Below are 23,722 nucleotides of genomic sequence, written 5' to 3' on the forward strand. Positions count from 1 at the left end.
CAGCCATTTGTGGACCGATTTTGCTGATTTTAAATAGGAAACTTCTTGAAATCATGTCTGACATATGGAAGATTTGGATCCCGAAGATGTCTGGGGTCTTCAGAAAATTAATTTCAACAGACAGACGGACATGGCTTAATCGACTCCGCTATCTGTAAGGATCCAGAATATATAACTTTATAGAGTCGGAAAATTATATTGTGGAAATTATGTACATCACACAACAGGTAAAAAAATACACCTGTTGTGTGATGGATGATGAAACTTATGTACTGGCAGACTTTTCACAACTTCCGGGTCAAGATTTTTATGTGGCTGAAGGACAATACCGGACAAAAAAACAAACTAAATTCACCAGGAAGTTTCTTGTGTGGCATGCCATTTGCAGTTGTGGAAAAAGAAGTCAATCATTTGTGACATCAGGCACGATAAACACAGAAATATATATATTACAGAGGGTCTACAAAAACGACTTTAACCTTTCTTAAAGCAGCACAGAGTGTCTTCATATTTTTGGACCGATTTGTCATCATGCCACTATTGAAAAAATGCCATTGAGTGGTATTCAAATTCACCCAACTGTGAAGCAATGATAAAATCTTAAATGGGAGGATTTCCGGAAAAACTGTAGAACTTAATAAATACCGAGTAATATGCCAATATTTTAATGTTTAATGAATTTGTACAATATTTGAATAAATTTACATATTTTGAGAATTTTTATATTAAACGGTTTAAGTTTTTTCTGGCTCACTCTTTACTTATTTCCACCTTTACAATTGGTATCAGACAAATCTTTTATTAAATATTAAATTTCACAATTTTTTGTACTTTTGAACTCCAAATTTCACTAAAATTACTTCATTTGAGGAGCGGCAGAACAAAAGGTACTTTTTTGAAAATTTAAAAATTTTGGGAAATTGATTTTTTCTAGAAGATTTTAATCCAAATATTATAAAAATACCAAAAAATCAATTTGTAAAAAAAATCGAAGAAGTACCTTTTGTTCTGCGATCCCTCATTTGTATAATAAATGCTCTTCCGAACACACGAACTAAAATTTCAAATCTATATTTGGTACGAGTTCAAAAATAAAGTTGAATATTGCAGAAATTTTTGAATTTCATAGATTCTTAGTCAAAAAGACAACCCAACGCCTGGAATTTATTCCCGCCCTTGATTTCTGTCAATTTTCCAGAATTTTTTTTAAATAAAAAAATAAAAGAACTAGTTTCTAAATGTTTAATGGGTGCGTTTAATAGTCATGCACCACATCAATTTAAAACATTTAAAGTACTAAAACTAACTTAATTTGCTTTAATCACAATAAATCCAATATTTTCCCTTCACTTGCTGTTTTACTAGTTTTAATTATATTCGATATTTTTTTTTTTTGCATTGTTGTAGTTTGTTTTCGAAATTACATACGTTACGCTATACAACCGCAAAATATACTTTTCAGAAAAATGTTAAAGTTAAAACAAGCAATGATACGTTGTGTACTCCTCCTACTTCTATGTACTTCTTTCTACCAAGTTAGTTAAAAGTTATCAGCAAGAAAATCGTCTGCCTTAAAAAAAATGTGAGATGTTATATGGCTGAAAACAGAGTTTCTCAAATTCAATCCATATACAACACACACATTTAAAATAATAAATTTTGATTAACAGTTTAAAACTTCAATTGGGGAATCTCTGCTCTTAACGTTTAACAATGAAATTCCAATAAGTTGTGGTAAATAGTTTAAAAGTGAATTATTTAAGCATGAACTTTGCTTCAGTTTAAATTGAGGTTTTTGTATTTATAAGCATAGATAAATAGACATAGAACCGAAACTATTCAAACAAAGACCTAACTCAGTTGTCCAAAACATAAGTGATGAGAATGTATTAATAAAAAAAGCTATGTGAAAACAAAAACAACACTTTTTTTTGATTAATATTTTTGTTTGAGTTTTTTCTAGTTTCCGCTCTATGTGTATTACTCTATGTTTATAAGTACATACAAGTACCTACCTTTAAGTAAAGCTACAAATGTTTAAAGCCAAAATGTATTTTAGAGAAGGTTTAGTGTGTTTCGTTTGGTGTTTATAACAAATTTTTTGCATGTAAAAACAGATTTTATCAATTGGCATTTAGCTGTAGTTCGTGCTATTTATAGAATAGCAAAGTAATGAATGAAGTCTTAAAGCAAAATTTAATTATAATTTGAATGTAATAAATGGGTAAAATCAGAAGTTTTTAATTTTGATTTTTTTGTATAAAGAAATATTCTAAAACCTTTTTGATTTTTAGCATTCAATTAAAGTGAAAAATATGTAGTTTATTTTATTCAGAATAAGGCAGATGTTCAAATATAAAAAAAAAATTGATGACAAATATCGGGTTAAAAAATATTTTGAGACGGATTTTTCGATCCTAATTTCTTTGGTAATGAGTGGCATTTGACTTAGTAATCGACATATAGGTAAAAAATAGGTACAAAAATCGAAGTAGTCGTGGATTTTTTTTTTGGAAATTTGGAAAAAAAAAATTGTTAAAAAATATTTTTAAAAAATTGTTGAAAATATCTAGGTAGTCGCGTTTTTTTGCTATTTGCATTAGGAGCTAAGCCAAACGTTTACTAGAGGTTCTATGATTTATATCTCTAGGGTCTGTCAAGTCGGCTTGGCTTAGAATTTTTTAATTGTGGTTTGAATTATTCAAAGTTTTAAGCCTTTTGTATTAATATTATTTAGAGTTAATTGAGCTGAGGTCACTTTTATTTAAAATATTTTTATTTATTTTAAATATTTTGTTGCTCTTTTTGTAGCTGTTAGCTGTTAGTTTAGGAAAAAACTAAAAAAATGTAAATTTAAATTTAAAAAAAAAATTAAAAAACACTTTTTTTCCAAAGTTGTTTTTTTTCATTTTTTGTAAAAAAAATTTTCGAATTGTTTTTTTTTAAATTTAAAATTTTTTTTTAATATTTTGGTTAAAAAAAAATTCGGGTTAAAAAATATTTTTTCCGAATTTGACCCATTGTATGTCCAACTTACTATGGTCGTTGCAAAGGTCTTTGAAATATCTATCGTTAGATATCCATATTGTCTATATTAATGACAGATATATGTCAAAAATAGATAAAAAATCGAGTTTATCCTGGTTTTTTTTTATATCTCAGCCATTTGTGGACCGATTTTAAACATCAACCGAACCGGAAGAATTCCTGAGATATAGACGTATGAAACGTGTATGTAAGTTATTTGGGGGCTTCGGAAAGTTGATTTCAACAGACATGGCTTAATCGACTCCGCTATCTATATATACTTTATAGGGTCAGACAAATATATTGTGGAAATTAGGGTATAATGAGCACCATTTCTGAGCGGCTAAGCGGTAGTATTTCATGTTTTAATTTTTTGACGCTCATCGCTCTGACGCTAGCCGCTCATTGCATATATATAAGATTTTCATTTCGTTTGCAACTTCTGCAATATAATCTGTTCGTCAGCAATTAAATGTAAAATTTCTAAAAGTGAGCAAAACCTTTTTTTATATTAAGTTTTTCGAAGTAGGAATGGGGGGTCTTCAGCCAATCAGTTCCATAAGAAATACACGGTGTGAGCTTGTTAGCTGTTTGACATGAGCCGGGGTGTATCTGTTTTACTTGCAAATTAACTACCTTTTTAAGCAACCCTGCTCAAATGTCAAGTTTGTTTTTTCTGGGTTTACACTATCAGACGTCGTTGTTGATTACTTGCACATTTGCAAACTGTCAAAAAACAAGCTAAAAGAAAGAAAAAATTCTGCTGTGTTTCGAAAAAGACTTCAGGGAAATATTTTGCGAATATTTAGAAAAGTATTAAATAATTATTAAAGATTTTTATATAAAAACCACATAAAAAGGTAAGTGCTTTGTTTTAAAATAAATTTCTTATAATTAACCATTATGTTTAATAAAATTTAAGCATGGATCGTTTATTACGTTTGGGCGGCGCTATGCCACAAGCTCCACCACCAACTGATGCTCCTGTAGTGGATACCGCTGAACAGGTTTACATCTCCTCTTTGGCTTTATTGAAAATGTTGAAGCATGGTCGTGCTGGTGTACCTATGGAAGTTATGGGTCTTATGTTGGGTGAATTTGTAGATGATTACACGGTGCAAGTCATTGATGTGTTTGCCATGCCTCAAACTGGTACCGGTGTTTCGGTAGAGGCAGTAGATCCTGTGTTCCAAGCTAAAATGTTGGATATGTTAAAACAGACTGGCCGGCCTGAAATGGTGGTGGGTTGGTACCATTCACATCCTGGTTTCGGCTGTTGGTTGTCTGGCGTAGATATAAATACACAACAGTCATTCGAGGCTTTGTCCGAGAGAGCCGTAGCCGTGGTAGTAGATCCCATACAATCGGTTAAGGGTAAAGTTGTTATAGATGCCTTCCGTTTAATTAATCCCAATATGTTGGTGTTGGGCCAGGAGCCACGACAAACCACCTCCAATTTGGGCCATTTACAAAAACCCTCTGTACAGGCTTTAATACACGGTTTGAATCGCCATTATTACTCGATAAGCATTAATTATCGTAAAAATGAATTGGAACAGAAAATGTTGTTGAATCTACACAAGAAATCCTGGAAGGATGGTCTCACTTTGGAGGATTATAATGAACATGGTGCGATCAATGAGAATACAGTACAAGAAATGTTGGAATTGGCCAAGAATTATAATAAGGTAAGATAATTTTGTAGGCTGCTTAAAAAAAGTTATTTAAACCTTTTTTTGGTTTGTTTAGGCCTTGGAGGATGAAGAGAAAATGACCCCTGAACAGTTGGCCATTAAAAATGTGGGCAAACAGGATCCTAAGCGTCATTTGGAGGAGAAGGTTGATAAGGTTATGCAAAATAACATCGTTCAATGTCTGGGTGCTATGCTTGATACTATTGTTTTTAAATAAGTTGTGCATTTATTTCCCAAAAATTTATTAAGGCCTCAAAGGCCTTGTTGAATTTTGTAAAATTTTTCTCTATTTTTTTTTAATTTTTTGTAATAACAATAACAAAAATATGAAACACACAAAAGATTCAGCATATTTGTTCTTTAATTTAAATAAAACAAGATACAATTATTTTATAAATCTATCAAAATTCAATAAACTGTATACATTTATTAAAATTATGCATTTTAGGAAAAATATTCTCACACATGAAATATTTTGTTTTGATAATCGCTAGTAAAATTATGCAGTCTGCATAACTGAATTTTTCTGTAATGGGAGATAAATTTTATTTGGAGTAACAAAATTTAGGTTTTTATATTAACAAAAAATCTATCGAATTGCAACAAATCACCACGGATCTATTTTATCTGTACGGAAATAATACTGTAAACCTATAAAGAAATTTCTTAATGAAATATTCCCGGAAAATTGTCAATGGAAATATAAAGAAAAGTCTAAAGGTCTAATTCAAAATCTTCAATAACTATTCTATCCTTTTTTAGATATGGACTAGTGAATGGTATGAAAAGCTATAAATCGATTTTTGGCATTTCGATCAACAATTTATATCTCGATTTTTAAAGTCGATTAATCAAATCCAATAATCGATCTGTATTTTTGGAATCCATAGCAAATATATTGCAAGACATAACATCTTAAATATCGATCCCTTATATATGGACTAGTGAATGGTAGGAAAATCTAATAATCGATTTTCGGCATTTCGATCAAACACCGATTTTTTTATAATCTATCTGTATTTTTTGGGATCCATAACAAATATATAGAGCAACATAAAGAAAATTATTTTCCCACTACAAACTCTTGAATATTCTCCACAATTCACCATTCTCTACACTAATTCCCTACTATCTTATGCACAAAATTACAACTCTGCAATATAACAACTCTGCTTTTGTTTATTCAATTAATGGCAAATGACAGGTCACTTGTCAAAGAAGGGAAAAAAGTCGTGTAATTGATTGATTAAATTTCTTTTAATCATTTTGGTGAAATTTTTTTATTAAAGTTGATCGTTTATAGTTAGTAAAGAGAAAATTAGCAAAACAATGGGTTTATTGGGAGGACGCAACATATCGCTGGCATTTTTTGTATGCATAGCATTTGTATTAATTGGCAGCATTAATGTGGAGGCCGAAAAAGAAATACCGACAACAAAGTTTGGACAAAATGTAGGGGGACCCACAATGACTTTCTCATATTGGTAATTTGATGAATACATTAACAAAAACAACAATAGATTTATAAAGTTAATAATAAAATAAATATTTTTAGTTATTCCTGTGGCTATCGCAAGGCTTTTGAAGATTATGTTAATATATTGTCGGAGAAATATCCACAAATAACAGTTACAGGTGGCAATTATGATCCACCCGGCATGAATATGTATTTTTCGAAAATCATATTTGCTGTGAAAATTTTACTCATTGTTGTGATAGTATCGTCGTTTGATATATTTGGAGCTATAGGCCAAGCTACACCCAGCTGGTGGCGTCATTTACTGGACAATAAGTTGTATGCCTGCATGATGATATTCTTCGTGGGCAACATGTTGGAGGGTCAGGTGAGTTCAGACGGAGAGAGTAGAATCTTATCTAAATGATAATAGTTTTATTGCTATCTTTACTATTTCGTTTGTTTCTTATCTATTTTTAGTTGGTTTCTTCGGGTGCCTTTGAAATATCGTTAAATGATGTGCCCGTTTGGTCTAAAATACAAACTGGTCGCATACCCGCTCCCCAAGAGCTTTTCCAAATCATTGACAATCAACTGCAATTTGGCGATAAAATACAAGAAAATCCCGAATTCGTTAAATAATAATTAACAAATTACGCCACCAAAACAACTGCACATTTGCAACAACTTTTAAGACTATTTCAAATTATCAAAATACCTACATATTTTGTTTATTTTAGAATTATGTTGGAAATAATATACTTTGTAACCCCCCCTTCCTAGTCTCTGCATTAATGGAAGTTTTATATAACGTATGTAAAGTTAAAAATATTTGTGTCTTTTATTAGTTTTTCTTTTTATTTCTTATAATCAACCACATTAATGTTGTTCCTCGTAATTGTAACTTAAAACGAATTAAAAAAATAAACCCCTCCCTTCACCTTTTTGTAAAATATAGTTAAAACAATGGATTAAGTTTAATAAGGTTGCGTTTGTTTTTGTTGAGAAAAGGTAAAGGGAAAATAAAATTGGAATTATGTATATGTATTAAAATTTTGCAAAGGTGTAATTATTACTGCTTTTTTGGCAATAATTAATTTGTGGCAGGTTAAAAACTTTAAAAGTCTAAAATTCATTGAATATTAATATTTTTGAATGAACAAACTCAATCTACTTTTTTATCTATTTTTAACAAATTTTTTTTTTATAAAAGTGAAACCAAAATGTAACGATTTTTTTTAATTTTTAAGTGTTATAAATATCTGTGGAGTTTGGACAAAACATCTTAAGTCGAGATAAGAAAATATCTTAGTTTTTTTTATAATAAAACTAACTTTTCAAATCTTCTTCTTCTAGGCACACACACTAGGCAATTTAGTTGCGCAAGTCTCTTGTGTTTGTAGATGCCAGAGGTAATGTCGGGTTAAGGAGAAGAAAATTTAGCATGCTGTTTTGTTGTTGGGAAAGAGACTTGCGCAACTAAATTGCCTAGTGTGAAAAGGGTCTTACGAATATTAGTTTCTGAGATATCATAAAAAATCAACTTATTTGGAGTTGTTGTTGATTTGTTTTTGACGAAACAACTTAATTCGCAAAAACTGTTGAATTTATCGATACTTATTTTATTATTTATCCTTTGTATAATTCTTTGAGACAAATAATAAAGTTCTTCAAGGACAAATAATAAAATATTGATTGATAAATTCAACAGTTTTTGCGCTCTCCTGAAAAATTTGAAAATTCCACTTAAGTTGTTTTGTCAAAAGTTACTGCTATTAACAGATCGTGTGAGCGCATTAGTCAAATAAAATTTTGTAATTACCATTTAAAAGATATTGAAATTTGCAACAGTTTAAAGTATATACATATATTATCGATGGCTGATCATCAGGATTATAAAACGACCTTCTCAAACTTTTCGAAAATTTATGTTTTTCGCGAGTGTCATTCACATAATAAATGACACCTACGAGTTAGATGGGTGCTTGTAAACGGCTCATCCGATTGGGATAAAATTTGACATGGACATAGCCAAGGAGTATTCGAGTTTAAGTTATTAAAATGGACCCTACAAATGATCCTGGGCGGCGCTATTATACGCATTTCAAAATTAAAATTTTGCATTACCTTGGTCCAATTTTTTAAAAATATAGGTCGGACTTTTGGACCGAATGGACTCGAATTTATTTTGTTGGTTAGACAAATAAATTACGAATAACATAAAAAAGACTTTAGAGCACTATTAATTATGGATCCAAAAATAAACGATTTTCAATTTAAATATTCAAAAAAATAGTTGATTTTTGCTGTTTTTGGGCGATAACTCTTATTAACTCTTTTTTATTAAAAATAAACTTTCTTTAAGAACATTGAACTGGAATTCAATGCCTTTAATTATAGTCAAGCAATTGAATTACACTATATTTCAATAGGATTCTCCAGTAAAAAGGAAACATAAATTCAAGCCATATGTTTTTTGTTTGAAAAATATTTAATTTTTCAATATTTTTCAAGTTTAAAACATAATTACATTTGCATTCAAGTCAAATTCCAACAAAATGTTCAAGTGCTTGAATTTTATATTTTTCTGTAAGCTATCTTTATGGAGAACATTTTGGTATAAGAAACATGTAATATTTTTCGAGAATGTCGCCCCTACGCCCTTCGGAATGTGACCATTTTTTTTTATTAAAATTTCAAATTTGGCCCATATGTTCTAAAATCCGAAAGCTGTTCCTTATTTATCCCCAAAGTATTTACCCAGCCCAGAAGGAAATGTGGACCCCATGGGCAAAATTATAAAAAATACCATTTTTGGGATTTTTGCTCCAAATTTTTAGGAATTTCGGAATTCCCTTTGACCTTTTGGCAAGTTTTTTTACATTTTGTTATTTAGAATGACAAAACGTTGAAAATTTCATTGAGTTTTGTTAATAAATAAAGATTTTATTACATATTACATATTTATTGAGATTCTAAAACTAAAATTTGTATCAAAATTTGAATAGTATTGTAAATATTTGGGAACAATTTGATTTACATTTATTCCAAGTTATATTTTTTTGTTTAAAAATGGACGGAGTTTTAAAGTGGCATATTTTTGAATCTAATTGAGTTATTGACTTGAAATTTTGTTTATAAGACCAAAAATTAACTTATCTAAACAAAAAAATATAACTCGGAATAAATGTGGATCAAATTGTTCCTAATATTTGCAATCCTATTCAAATTTTAATACAAATTTTAGTTTTAGAATCTCAAAAACAAAAACGACAACATAAAATTAACATTAGGAAACTTAACGATCCACTAATTAGGAACGAAATTAAGCTACGTTTTAATAATGAACTAGGAGCAATCAATGGAGAAGATGTTGAAAATTTGTGGGTTTACGTAAGCACGACTACCAAGGACACACTAGGAAACTGCATAAAGACAAGAACAATGGATGACAGATGAGATTCGAGAACTTCGAATAGAACGAAGTAAGCATACAAATTTAAACTATGAAATCTACTGAGAATTAAACAAGGAGATCCGAACTGCAACTCGATCTGCAAAGAATGCACTACTGAATCGTCAATGTCAGAAAATCGAGATACTGCAAAACCTACTCGACGGTTTCAATCTCTACAAAAAACTAACCGCCCAATTATGAAAAAAAATTCCCTGGCAGTTTTTTTCCCTTTTCTCATTTTTCCTATTCAAATTCTATGTTAAAAAAACGAAAAGGGAAAAAACTCCCGGGGATTTTTTTTCACAATTGGGCTGTAAAGGAAGTATACAAAATATCATCTGCATCAATTTTATATGACGATAATAGTGAGGTCGAAATTATTTACCGATGAAGAAAGGTCGACTTATGAATGTAGCACAGATATCCCTATGAGTGGAAGGGATATTGGAAGTTGAGTGTGCAATCACATCGTTAAAGGCCAAGAAGGCATCAGGTCCAGTTAAAATCCCGTCTGAATGGCTTAAATGAACATTTATTTCGATACTGAAGAAGAACAATGCTAGAAAGTGTAATGAATAAAGGTTGATAAGCCTTATGTGTCATGTTCTAAAAATATTTCATAGGATAATACAAATGTGAATTTGCTATGGGAGAATCCCAATTTGGTTTCAAGGAAGGGTTTTAAATTAACAATATTGTGATCAAGAGTAGAACTGATGTCAGAAAGAAAGTATCTTTAAATTTGTTGTACTACCATTAATGATCCTTGAGGGAAGCATATTGGAATAGTTGCCATTAACATCAACAAATTTAAGTCGATTTGAAAGATAAGATGAGATCAACTTACAAGCAGTAGCAGAAAAGTAACTATACTACAAAATTCTGTGGGGATCGGTTTATATTAGAATATACATAATTTTCGAATCTAATTACATACAATTTTAAATACATTTTTTATATTTTTTTTTTATTATTTTTATTTATTGTATATTTTTCATTTGTTACTTAAGTTTAAACACTAAACATTAGATTTATTAAAAAAAACGTATTAAAAAAAGAATTTCATAAATTCGTTTAAATGGCAGATAAGAGAATGAATGTTGTTTGTTGTTTTGATTTAAAATTTTATTTCACATATTTTGGTTTCATTAGAAAAATGCTTGGAAATAAGCAATTTTTAATTATTTTTGGTATTCGTTTACTTAATATTTATATGAATATTAATTATTATTATTGTATACGTAATATTATTATTATAAAACATTAATTATTTCTTCTTTTGTTTGCATTTAATTAATTATCTCTTCATCGTTTGTTTGTTTATTTATTTACTTTTACATTTATGTATATTTAAGGAAAAGGTTTAAAAAAAATAATGAACTTTCAACTGGTGTATAGACGAGTAGGATTTTATAACATCAACTGGGGCTTAAAACACTGGTGAGTAAAAAGATAGCGCGAGAGAAGAGGACAAAGTGTAATAAGTAGGAAGAGAGAAATGTGGGGGGTGGGGGAAAAAAAAACTACAGATGTTAGATGTGTTTATTGTGTCTGTTTTTGAATCTCTACGATGAGTTCTTAATACAGACTTGACATCTTGAGACCTTTTGTAGCAGATTGCCAGCCTTAAGGGTCTCCATTGCGGGTCTTTGGAATTGTTGATATTCTTCCATAGTGACCATCCAGAAACTGGACATTGTCTCGTAGAAGTGGCAATGACCTTTGCCGCCGTTACACTCAATGAAGGGAGTGGTGCGGAAATCTTGTAAGCAGGAACCGGGTGAGGACATATCTTGACCACCACCTCCGTTACCCGCGGCAGTGTGCTGAAAAGTAAATAATAAAATAAATTTTAAATAGAAATAAACAAATTATCTCAGGTGTAAAACCTACCATCATGAAACTGTAACCGATCCAGAGACCTTCCCAACCATTGGGACAGCTTGGAATGTCTAAAGATTGACTGTGAATGGAAATGACATTTGAGGGAGCCTCACACACGGTACAACGTGAAATGTAATTGCTGACATCATGAGCTGGAACGGGCATCATTGGCAATGCTGCAGATGTGGTCAACCAGAATGATTTGTCGTTTCTGGAGGCATAGTTGCAAATGTTGTTGGCACCGCATGATAGTACGGGCAGTGTGGAGAAGCGACGTACGCAAGAGCCAGGAGAACCTAAATCTTGGTTGTGTGCATAATCGTTACCATCGATGTACATGAGGGAGTAACCACTCCACAATTCAATGTGACCAGGTTCGCAGCGTGGAATTTCTTCAGATTGACTGTGTTTGACCAATAAAATACCGGTGAGATAGTCTTGGGCAGCAGAACAAGCCACACCAGGTTCACCTTTGGGACCGAGAATACCGGGAGCACCTTCACGACCAATGGGACCGGGAACACCTTGATCACCCTTCGGACCGGGACGGCCAGTTGGACCAGTTAAACCAATCAAACCTTGTTCACCCTTTTCACCGCGTTCACCTTGCAAGCCAATTAAGCCACGAGGACCCGGAAGTCCACGTTCACCCTTAAGACCGTCTCTACCAGGATAACCAGGTTCACCCTTAGGACCAGGTGGAGGTACCATACCAGGTTCACCCTTGTCACCCTTAGTGCCAGATTTTCCATCGCGACCGTTAATACCAGCGGGACCGGGGTAACCCTTCTCACCAGGAGCACCAATTGGACCAGGCAAGCCATCGAGACCACTCATACCCATATCACCCTTAAGACCAGCACGGCCAGGTAGACCAGGAGCACCAGTAAAACCTAATTCACCCTTATCACCCTTTTGACCTTGGAAGCCAGGAGGACCCATTTCACCCTTAGGACCAGGATAACCCATATCACCCTTAATACCTTGTACGCCAGGCATACCGTCATGACCATCTCTACCAGGTTGACCCATCTGACCGCGATCACCTTTAGGACCCTGAGGACCAGGTATACCGGGAGGTCCCATGGCACCAGGAGTACCCGAAAGACCAGGCAAGCCTTTGTCACCCTTAAGACCAGCAGGACCGGGAGCACCTGAGAAATATGTAAACTATGAGTATGACATTTTGAGCGAGTTTTTGACAGAACTTACCTTCACGTCCGTTTTTACCAGTGCGTCCAGGCAAACCCTTTTCACCCTTAATTGTCAAACCAGGAGCGCCAACATCACCTCTAGCACCCATATCACCCTTCAAGCCAGGAAGACCATTCAAACCAGGAGCGCCAGGAGGACCAGTCATACCGCGATCACCTTTAGAACCAGTGAAACCTTGTACACCTTGGTTACCCTTTAGACCCATAGGACCAGGCAAACCAATTAAGCCAGCTTCACCCATTTCACCCTTGTCACCCTTGATAGTAAATGGTTTAGCGTCTAAACCAGCGGGACCGGTCAAACCACGTTCACCCTTAGCACCTGGAGCGCCAACAAAACCAGTTAAACCTTGCTCTCCTCTTTCGCCCTTTGCGCCGTTGCTGCCAGGATAACCACGTTCGCCCTTATCACCCTTAACACCCATGTAACCAACTGGACCAGGAGCGCCAACTTCACCGGGTTTGCCATCCATACCAGGAGCTCCGGGTACACCAGGAAGACCCATTTCACCTTTAGAACCCTTAGCTCCCAAAAGACCAGGCATGCCTTGATCACCCTTAAGACCGGTGGCACCATCACGTCCATTAACACCATCACGACCGCGATCACCTTTCTCGCCGGAAATACCGGGACGTCCATGCATAGCAATACCAGCAACACCCTTTTCACCTTGAAGACCAGGAGCTCCGGGCATACCATCTTCACCACGTAAACCAGGTGCACCAGGTTCACCCTTTTGACCCTTCTCAGAAGCATCACCAGCTTCACCACGGGGACCCGTTTCACCAGTGAAACCACGATCACCCTTTTCACCATCAATACCGGGAATGCCATCAGCACCGGGAGGACCAACTGGACCCAAATCACCTTTAACGCCCATCAAACCAGGAGGGCCGGGAGGACCTCTAGGACCAGCCAAACCATCCCTGCCAGTTAAACCACGTTCACCTCTGTCACCCTTTCCACCTATTATACGACATTTACAAAATGAAAATGGATTACAAAAATTAATATTCCATATTTGCATAATTGAACTAATCCTTAAAGTTTATTTCAACTTACCGGGAATACCAGCTGGTCCAGGAGGACCACGTTTACCAGGTTGACCAGTAACACCAGGGAAACCCTTGGGACCATCATTACCAGCAGCACCGCGTTCACCCTTCAAACCAGGCATACCAACCAAACCAGGATTACCAGGTTCACCCTTAGCACCATCGCGACCTTGGACACCGTCAACACCAGGTATACCGGGAGGACCTTGAGGACCTGAGGGACCGAGAGGTCCCATATCACCCTTGGCTCCATCAAGACCAGGCATACCAGGAGCACCTGGGTAACCAGAATCACCTTTGTCGCCAGGATAACCAGGAGGACCATCTTTACCGGGAGGACCATAATTACCAGTGGGACCACGTTCACCTTTCTCACCAGGCACACCGGGACGACCTTGAGGACCACGAGGACCAATACCAGCAATACCCATTTCACCCTTAAGACCAGGAGCACCAGTTCTACCTGGAAGACCATTCAAACCATCCTTGCCGGGATTACCAGGGGCGCCAATTGGACCTTGGTTACCCTTTTCACCACGAGGACCAGTCAAACCACGAGCTCCCGTTGGACCTATGGGACCTTGAGGACCGCGTTCACCTTTCTCGCCATTTCTGCCAGCATCACCCTTTATTCCCTGAACACCTTGTGGTCCAGGATTGCCTTGAAGACCGCGATCACCCTTGTTGCCTTTAGCGGGTACTTGGAGCATATCAACATCACAGGAGCCAGGTTCACCCTTGCCACCTTGGGGTCCGGAGAAACCTTTGTCACCCTTAGCACCATCGAAACCAGCACGACCAGTGTCACCCTTAATGCTTTGACCGGGAATGCCATCAAGACCATCTCTACCGGGAGTTCCAGGAGTACCGTCAGAGCCGGGAGGACCCATAAAACCTTTGTCGCCCTTGTTGCCCATTTCACCTTTTTCGCCGTTTCTGCCAGCTTCACCTCTTTCGCCACGTTCACCCTTAAGACCTGCAGGTCCGGGATAACCACGCTCGCCTTTGTCACCTTTCTCAGCTTCTATTTGGTTCAAATCAATAAGAGCGTCTTTGCCAGGGGCACCATATGGACCAGGGGCACCGGGGAGACCGTCTTTACCCTTATCACCGGGAGCACCGGGAGGACCAGCAATACCATCTGCACCACGTTCACCAGGATATCCACGTTCACCAGGAGGACCACGAAGACCAGGTTGACCAGGAGAGCCATCAGCACCACGACCACCTTTGTCACCCTTTTGTCCATAAGGACAGCTTGAACATTTACCACCAGCATCACCTTTAGGACCCATATCACCCTTTTGACCGGGAGTACCAGGACGACCGGAATCACCTTTTTGTCCAGGAGCACCAATGCGACCAGGGGTACCAGGACGACCCAATTTGGAGTCACCAGGAGCACCGACATTACCAGGGAAACCGCGTTCACCTTTTTGGCCCTTTGAGCCAGGCGTTCTAAACAAGTTGAACAATATTACAATCACATATTTCAAAATACTGAATAATAAAGTTTAACATTTACCCAGGAATACCATCATCACCCTTAATGCCTCTTTCGCCATATCCATCAAGACCGGGCTCACCCTTTTGACCTTCGGGGCCTGGGGGACCAGTATGGCCAGTAGGACCATGTGGACCCATCGAACCTTCACGACCTGGATTACCTTTGTCACCCTTTTCACCAGGAGGACCTTCAACACCATTGTGACCAGGAACACCGGGACCGCCTTTAGCACCAGGCAAACCTTGGGGACCGGGAGGACCATCAAAACCATCCAAACCTTTGGGACCAGGAGGACCAGTATAACCGCGAGGACCTTTTGGACCAGGAGCACCAGGGGAACCACGACCACCACCAGGGGGACCAGGAGGACCAACAAGACCACGTTCACCAGGCTGACCGGGACGGCCAGGTTCACCTTTTTGACCAGGTTTACCAGCCAAACCATTCAAACCAGTATCACCACGATCACCCTTTTGGCCGGCAGGACCAGGAGGACCATAACTACCTTGACGACCCTAAATTTAATTAACACGACAGACACTACATCAGTATGCATGTGATAGAAAAATTTTATGTATTGCTTACTCTATCACCGGAACCACCAGGAAGACCCTTTTCACCTTTCATACCATCACGACCAGGCTCACCAGGGAAACCAATTTCACCTTTTACGCCAGCAGGACCAGTATCACCTTTGTCACCCTTGTCACCACGTTCACCGCTAAACGTTTCCTTTCCAGTTAATTTATGCTTGCCAGCAGGTTCACCCTTTGTACCCTTTTCACCTTTCTTGCCGGGTTGAGGACGAGCAAAACATGGGGCACCCTTGTCACCCTTTTGACCACGGTCACCACGTTGACCAGGAGGACCATATGGACCAGTATCACCACGATCACCCTTAGAACCACTAGGGCCCTCAGGACCAGGATTTCCAGAACGACCAGCAAAACCAGGTTCACCTTTTTCACCCTTGGCATAATCACCATTTTCTTTAGCCGGCTCACCTTTCTCACCCTTAGTACCGGGCTGACCAGGATAACCGCGAGGACCGGTCATACCGCTGAGACCAGTTACACCAGGTAAACCTTTTTCACCATCACAACCATCTTTACCGGGAATACCAGGGGCGCCGGGATTACCAGCAATACCCTGAATACCAGGAACACCAGCCATACCGGGAATACCAGCTGTACCACGTTCACCTTTCAGACCACGAGGACCTTCTGGACCGGGATCACCCTTCTGACCTTTGTCGCCAGGTGGACCTTCAGGACCGGCATAACCGGGCATACCCTTGGGACCGGGGGCACCAATGGCACCTTGAAGACCACGATTACCTTTTTCAGCAAAACATTTCGGTATGCAACCAGGTGTACTGCCAGTACAATTCGAGGGCACTTGACCAGTACGTGTGGTTGTGGCACTATCAATTACAGCATAACTATCATCAATGGGATTTCTGGGAGCTTCGACTTCAGGTCTATAATGTTTGGCGGAGTTATAAATAGCTCCAGTATCGGCAGTTTTCCAAAATTGCTTTAAAAATTAAACAAGTGTTCGTTTTTACTACTTAGTTTGTATGTTTGGAATAATGATTTCATATACATATATCGTATAAAGTCGATTTTACATAGAAATTTTGAAGATTTCAGAAATTTAGAAATGAGAAGTAAAAATATCGCTGTTTCATGTAGCACAACATTATTTATAGATGAAAAAGGTAGACATATTTAAGATTTATTCCTGAACACTTAATTAATCAAAAAACATTGCAGTGCTATATTTATAAAGATACAGCAAGTAAACGCAAGCAAATATTAAAATTGTAAAAACACGTTAGCATCATAGGTTCCTTTTTTAATTTTTCAAACATTTTACAAGATGTAATCCTCCATCTCCACGCGTAATTTTGATTTCTTAACATCATAAATAATGTCGACAGAATAACGGAGCTTTATTTCATTAAATCTGTTTTTTTTTAGTTCTTATTTTTATGACAATTTTTCTTTATTTCTTGTTTTTTCTGCTTAATCTCTCTTTTTTAACATTATTACTTTTGTTCTGTTTTGGTTTTGCAAATTAAAAACACTAGTTTAAAGGAAAAAAAATCACATTTGAAAGTTTTTATTGAACATTATATCTTCAAAAATAGTTTGAACAATTATTTCGCAAAATATGTGCAGAAAAATGTTTCTCGGTCCACACGAGAACATATGGTGTTGACAATAAATTTTGACAGTTGAGTACATAATTATTTCCATGGAACATTGTCAAAGATTTCACTGTTACGTTTAGAAATGCATCTGTTGCTCTACATACAGACGTTTAGGAATTTACCCATAATAATGCATTGGATTATTAACAATCCTATTCGCCTATTCTTAATTATAGCATTATATTGCAATCAATATAACTATCTTCCAAATAAAATTTAAAATTCTGAATAATAAAAATAATTTGCGTGTACTTACAGCATTAATTCCCACTAACGCTCCAGCTAATACAGCGGCAAAAAGTAGCCTGAAATACAAAAGAAAAATAAATATATTTAGATTTCACCTTGAAGGAAAAAATAATATAAAATTTAAAAAAAAAATCTACTATTCAAAAATATTGGATACAAATAGAAAATATTTTTGGTTATATTTTGAATAATAAAGGTGGGGTTACACATGGCAAATATAAAAATACAATTTGGTTTCATTACAACCTGTAGTCTTGACTGACACTTATGGTCGAGCGATATCGAACAAAAACTTTCGTTCAGATTGTAAGCGAAAGAAATCTTATTTGAGTAGAATTAACTCCAATTCTATGAGAACGAACACTTGAATGAAATGAATTGCATTTCGAAAATGTCGAATTTCGTACTAACAAAGCGTCGTATGCGGGAAGTTTAGCTTTACTTTAGCCGCTGAAGCACACCGAAGCTTATGGTGAATGTGATTCAGCGGTTTCAATGTGCGAGAGATGGTTTGTGAGGTTCAGAAGTTATGATTTTGACACGGAAGAATTAGAGGCATTACTCCATGAAGATTGTTGTAAAACTCAAGATCATTGGGAGCTACTCAAGATGTTTCAAAATTTTTGCGAGCAGTATGATTGCAGCTGAGAGACCTTGAAAGACGATTTTGCTTGTCCGAAATAATGTTTGAATGTTATAAAAGAAAATCAGTTTTTCCATCGAATCATTACTTGCGATGAAAAATGGATCTATTACGATAACACGAAGCGTAAGATATCGACATCAAAGCCTAAGCTAATGTTATTTATTTTGTGAGAGCTGCTGAACATGGAACCTATACCGAAAGCAACTGATTCGTTTGAAGCGAACATTTGCCGAAAAACGCCCAGAATATGCAACCAGACTTGAAACCGTAATATTCCATTATGACTGTTAAAAACTATTTATAATGTGGCTGAAAAGTTTTTTTATACGAATTTTTTTTTCAAAAAACAATTTTGTTTTTTTTACATTTAGTCCGGTATAGAGTGTCCAAAAAACCGGAAAATTTAAAAAAACCGGTTTCCAGTTTAACCGAAAAAGTGTGTTTTTGAAAAAACCAATTTTGATTATTGTCTTTTAAAAAAACCGGTTCAACGGTTTCGGTTTTTGCCTTAAAAAAAAACCGGTTAACCGGTTTATATATAATTTTTATTTAATATGAAAAAGGTCTCCATAAATTTATTTTTATTTGTGAACGCTAATAGGAAATGTGTTAAGAATTGTGTACTAAATCTTCGAAAATTTTTGCACTTTAAATATATTTCATTAAAACCGGTTAACCGTCTTACAAAAACCGGTTTGTCAAAAAACCGAAACCGGTGGACTTCACAAAGATGAAAAAACCGGTGGACCGGTTTTCGGTTTTGTATACTCTAGTCCGGTAACACAAACATTTTAAAAATACATATAAATTTGTATTATTAAGAGAGAGTATAAAAGTACGTGGTTGTATACTTATTATGATTGATCAAAATTGCTCATACTCCTCTAACAAGGTTCAAGCAAAAACTACAACTCTGTAAGTGCAAAAATATAACATTTGTTTAAATTGATTTTTATCAATATTAATAAAAGTCTAACTCGATTTCTAATATACAAGTCATAACTACGTTTTTTATTTATATACATATTTATGTTTAAATATTTTTCTTCAAAAATATGTTGAGAGATTATTTAAGATAATTTTAAAACAGAATACATATATAAAATAATGAAATTCGTGTAATCCAAATCCAGGGAAATACCGGGATTATAATTTTAAAAATAAATGATGGTGACAACACTACCACACATTTGCCAAAAAAAAAAATGTTGACATAAACCAGTGATGCCAAATATGCATTTTCGAAATGTGCGCGTAAATGTTTTAACAGTTTTAACAAAAGTTTTGTTTCAAATAGACAAACAAGTCACTTAATTATTTTTGTTTAATTAACTATGCTTTATTGAATCGTTTATTTCAAAAACCAGTCAAGCCACAAAAAATCCAGAATTGTTATTGGGCAATTACTGTTTGGTAAATGCCAAAAATAAAAAAATAAAAAAGATAAATCCATTTTTAGTGCAGAAAGAAGTCAAGTCACAGCGCTTGACTGGTTTTATACTATGTAATACTAGGCCCTATACTATTTTTTTTTATAAATGTTGTGGTCTCAATAAACGTGAAAATATCAATTTTGTTAAAGTAATTGTTCGGTTGCTAGGAAATTTTCTTTAATTTACACAAAATCAATAATTTTTGAAATAAACAATTAAATTAGAACTTGTTTATTTTTGAACATTTCTAAAAAACAAGTAAGAGAACTATATTCTGCTGTGCCGAATCTTATATACCCTTCATCAAATTATACTTAAAAATATTTTTTTTTTTAAATATTATTTAAACAAAATTAATTTTTTTTTTTAAATTGTTTTAAAAATTTTTTTCCTAATTATTTTTTACTTTTTTTTAAAAAAGTTTTTTCGAAATTTTTTAAAAAGTTTTAAATTTTTTTTAGTTTTATAAAAAAAATTTTTTTGGAAAATTAATTTATGACAAAAAAAAATCGGGGTTAAAAAATATTTTTCCCGATTTTGACCCATTGTAGGTCGAACTTACTATAGCCTTATATACGTCGTTGCAATGGACTTTGAAATATCTATCATTAGATATCCATATTGTCTATATTAATGACTTAGTAATCCAGATATAGATAAAAAATAGGGCAAAAATCGAGGTTGTCCCGGTTTTTTCCTTATATCTCAGCCATTTATGGGACGATTTTGTAGATCCGAGCCGGAAGAATTCCCGATATATTGATATATGAATCATGTATGTAATTTATTTGGGGGCTACGGAAAGTTGATTCCAACATACAGACGGACATGTGTATATCGACTTCGCTATTTATAACGATCCAGAATATATGTATATACTTTGTGGGGTCGCAAATGAAACATGTAGAAATTACAAACGGAATGACAAACTAACATATATATACCGTTGCCACTCATGTTGAAGGGTATAATAACAAGAAATTATTACTTTTTTTTAATATAAATATAAAAATCTTAAAGAATTTTCATTTAGTAAAGCTAAAGCATTTATAGCTTTTAATCAGGTAAACCGATCAATTTGAAAAAGTGTGATGAATTTCGATTGTAATGAAATTGTAGTGTGAAAACAAAAGAAATATAAATTTGTCTAATTGATTTAATTGCAAAATTGTTTAAGAGTTTTGTTTCGCTCTTAAATTTAAGAGAAATTGTTAGTATCTCTTTTAAATCTTAGTCAAACTAAAGAGTTTTTATTCTAAATTTATGAGAGTCAAACTTTTTTAAGAGTGTATTATTAAGAGAAACTGTGTGGAACAGAGAAAATTGCAACAAAACACATTTCAATTGTATTTGTCTAAACATTTATTTGATTTTAAAAAAAAACTTAAAGGAAACTGGTTCAAAGGTGGCTATTTTTTTGTTGGCAATTTTAAGAAAAAGACAACAATAATTTATTTTAATTGAAATTATTAGTTTTTGGTACCACAAAGTTAGTACTATTAATTGATAGGTTTTAGCAATTGGAATATATTAGTGGATCGTTATATTTACAAACATTAAAGATCGGAATAAGATTTATATAAAATTATATATTTTATTAAATCTGAGATAAACTTTAAAATATTTTTTTATTTCTTTTAAAAGGAGTTTTTTTGAAGTAACTTTAATTAACGATCATTTTAAACAGATCATGAACCTGAAAGACCTACAACATTTTTAAAATGTATAAAAAAAAACTTAAAACTTGTTCAATGTAAAAATCACTTCACCTCACTTTCATAAATTGTGTTTGGTTTTCTAAAATGTTTATGGAAATATATTCAAGGCGAGTTCAAGTGTTCAATTTTAAACAAATTTGCAATAGTTTAACTATTTATAAAATCCCAACATTTTTTTTAATCTATTAAGGTTTGAAACGAAATATTTTAATGAAAAATAGATATTTTTTTTATATTGTTTCTAATATAATTTAGTTAAAGTTTATTTAACTAATTAGAAACTAAATTTATTTTAAAAAATTATTAAATATTGAATTAAATTTAAAAGAAAATTAGAAAACAATTTGGAAACATTTTCAATGAAAACTAATTTATTGTAAACAAGTATTGTAAACTTTATTACAATAGAAAAATTATAACAAATCTCAAAATTTTTAAATGTTTGTAGGAAAAATAAATAAAAACATTATTAAAATAACTAGGCCACGAAAAAAAGAAATTAAATAATTAAATAAGAAACAAATTTTAAAATTATTTTCCCGTTTAAAAATCGTTTCAAAAAAAAACAAATTTTTAACAGAATTATTGTTTTAATACTTTGGAAATCGGGTAACCATTTTCAATAATTGAGGATTTGAGTTTAATTTCATACTCTCTTTTTTTCACTCTCCTTATTATAAGGAATATTTTTTTTATTATTTACATATTTTTTGCACTAAATCACTTCTTTTGCCACAATTATAAATAAATAATTAAATGATTAATGTTTAAAACTTACCGCTTCCAGAGGGGCTCCATGATACCCCAACTTTTTATACTAATGTATTCGTTTCCTTACAGATCCCGCACGGATTTAAATTAAAAATATTTTATGGTTAACCTCCTAGTTAAAGGGGAAAATTTAAAATAAAAAACAAAAGAATTAATAAAATAAATTTATTAAAAACACAAAACTTAACACTTTTAAAACAAACTTAAAAACTGTTAAATAATTACTTTTCTTTATTGATTAACTTTAAAGTTAAAATAGTTTTTATTTCATAAATTATTTTCAATATTTTATTGCCATTTCTTTAAACAAACTTAAAATTAAAAGAAAAAAAACTAAAAAAATTAATTTAAAATTTTTGTCAATGAAAACCCCATCTACCCCGACTTTTTGCAAAAAACAACAAGAACAAAAGAGGGAAGAATGAAGGCTTCTGGTTGTTTGTGGGTTTTTGTTTTATAAACTAATATAAAGCGTGTCGATCTGACTTTATGAATCGACTAGAGCGTACTGATTTGCTTAGAATTTTTTCGAATAAAGCAAGTAAAAAAAGTGTTTATTTTCTGTTTTTCTTTTATTTTTATTTGTTTGTTTATTGAACGACCAGAAGTAAACCTACTACTTACTTGCGAAGGCACAATACGACTAATTATAGTATAAATTCCAGCCAACAGTAAAGCATCTCAGACTAATAAAGTACGAATCGCTCAAAAACTGTGTAGATCATGAAGAACAAGCTAAATAAACGATGTTACACGATGTACTTACTCTCATACTCATACACTAGCAGCTACTCCTTTATGCATGTTTATAAACATGAAACGAATATGTACACGAATGCACTCTAATGTGAACACGAACTAACACTTATGCAAACGATCACATATATGAATTCTCCCAGTTTGAATGAATGAAGAAAAACATTTACACGATCGCTTGTCAACGTACACTCGTGTACATATACACTGACACCTATGTACATCACACTACTTATAAGTATTTTACTGTTTTTGTTATTGTTTTTGTATGATTATTATATAGTTTTTCATAAATATTATACATAGATGTGTTTTTATTGAAATAAAAATAAAAAAAGAAATCGTTTTTAAAATATTTTTTTCTTTATTTTTTTTTTTTTGAATGTATGATAACTTTTTTGACTTTTTTTGAGATTATGTTTAAATTTCAGTATGTATTTATGAATTTGAAATATCATTCCTGCTCGTGGTCATATTTGACACTTGCTTCTTGTTGTTATTGTTGTTTAAAAGTGTTGGTAAGTTTTATTTTTCTTACATGCTTAATTTGTTATTGTTATTGTTCTTGTTGTAATTGTTTTATTATCTTCATAAGCTTTAAAATTGAGCACATACTTACATACATTCAGACAGACCGAC

General features: G+C 33.8%; 3 protein-coding genes across 3 annotated transcripts; 2 read left to right on the forward strand and 1 right to left on the reverse strand.

Moving 5' to 3' along the window:
* Positions 1 to 3,787: 3,787 nt before the first annotated feature.
* On the forward strand, positions 3,788 to 5,137 carry Rpn11 (regulatory particle non-ATPase 11). Its single transcript, XM_065500596.1, has 3 exons — positions 3,788 to 3,887; positions 3,950 to 4,715; positions 4,777 to 5,137. Exons 2-3 carry the CDS (start codon positions 3,951 to 3,953, stop codon positions 4,936 to 4,938), a joined length of 927 nt encoding a protein of 308 aa, XP_065356668.1. The 5' UTR covers positions 3,788 to 3,887; position 3,950; the 3' UTR covers positions 4,939 to 5,137.
* Positions 5,138 to 5,950: 813 nt separating this feature from the next.
* SelT (selenoprotein T) lies at positions 5,951 to 7,161 on the forward strand. Its single transcript, XM_065501414.1, has 3 exons — positions 5,951 to 6,205; positions 6,277 to 6,565; positions 6,658 to 7,161. The coding sequence occupies exons 1-3, from the start codon at positions 6,051 to 6,053 to the stop codon at positions 6,817 to 6,819; spliced, it is 606 nt and encodes a 201-aa protein (XP_065357486.1). The 5' UTR covers positions 5,951 to 6,050; the 3' UTR covers positions 6,820 to 7,161.
* Positions 7,162 to 10,584: 3,423 nt separating this feature from the next.
* Col4a1 (Collagen type IV alpha 1) lies at positions 10,585 to 22,439 on the reverse strand. Its single transcript, XM_065500765.1, has 8 exons — positions 22,335 to 22,439; positions 17,767 to 17,815; positions 15,881 to 16,831; positions 15,314 to 15,810; positions 13,796 to 15,246; positions 12,731 to 13,699; positions 11,528 to 12,672; positions 10,585 to 11,460 (listed from the first exon to the last, which is right to left on the reverse strand). Exons 1-8 carry the CDS (start codon positions 22,352 to 22,354, stop codon positions 11,200 to 11,202), a joined length of 5,343 nt encoding a protein of 1,780 aa, XP_065356837.1. The 5' UTR covers positions 22,355 to 22,439; the 3' UTR covers positions 10,585 to 11,199.
* Between the last annotated feature and the right edge of the window lie 1,283 nt (positions 22,440 to 23,722).

Source organism: Calliphora vicina, chromosome 2 (genome assembly GCF_958450345.1).
Source record: "Calliphora vicina chromosome 2, idCalVici1.1, whole genome shotgun sequence".
In the NCBI taxonomy this organism is placed as follows: Eukaryota; Metazoa; Arthropoda; class Insecta; order Diptera; family Calliphoridae; genus Calliphora; species Calliphora vicina.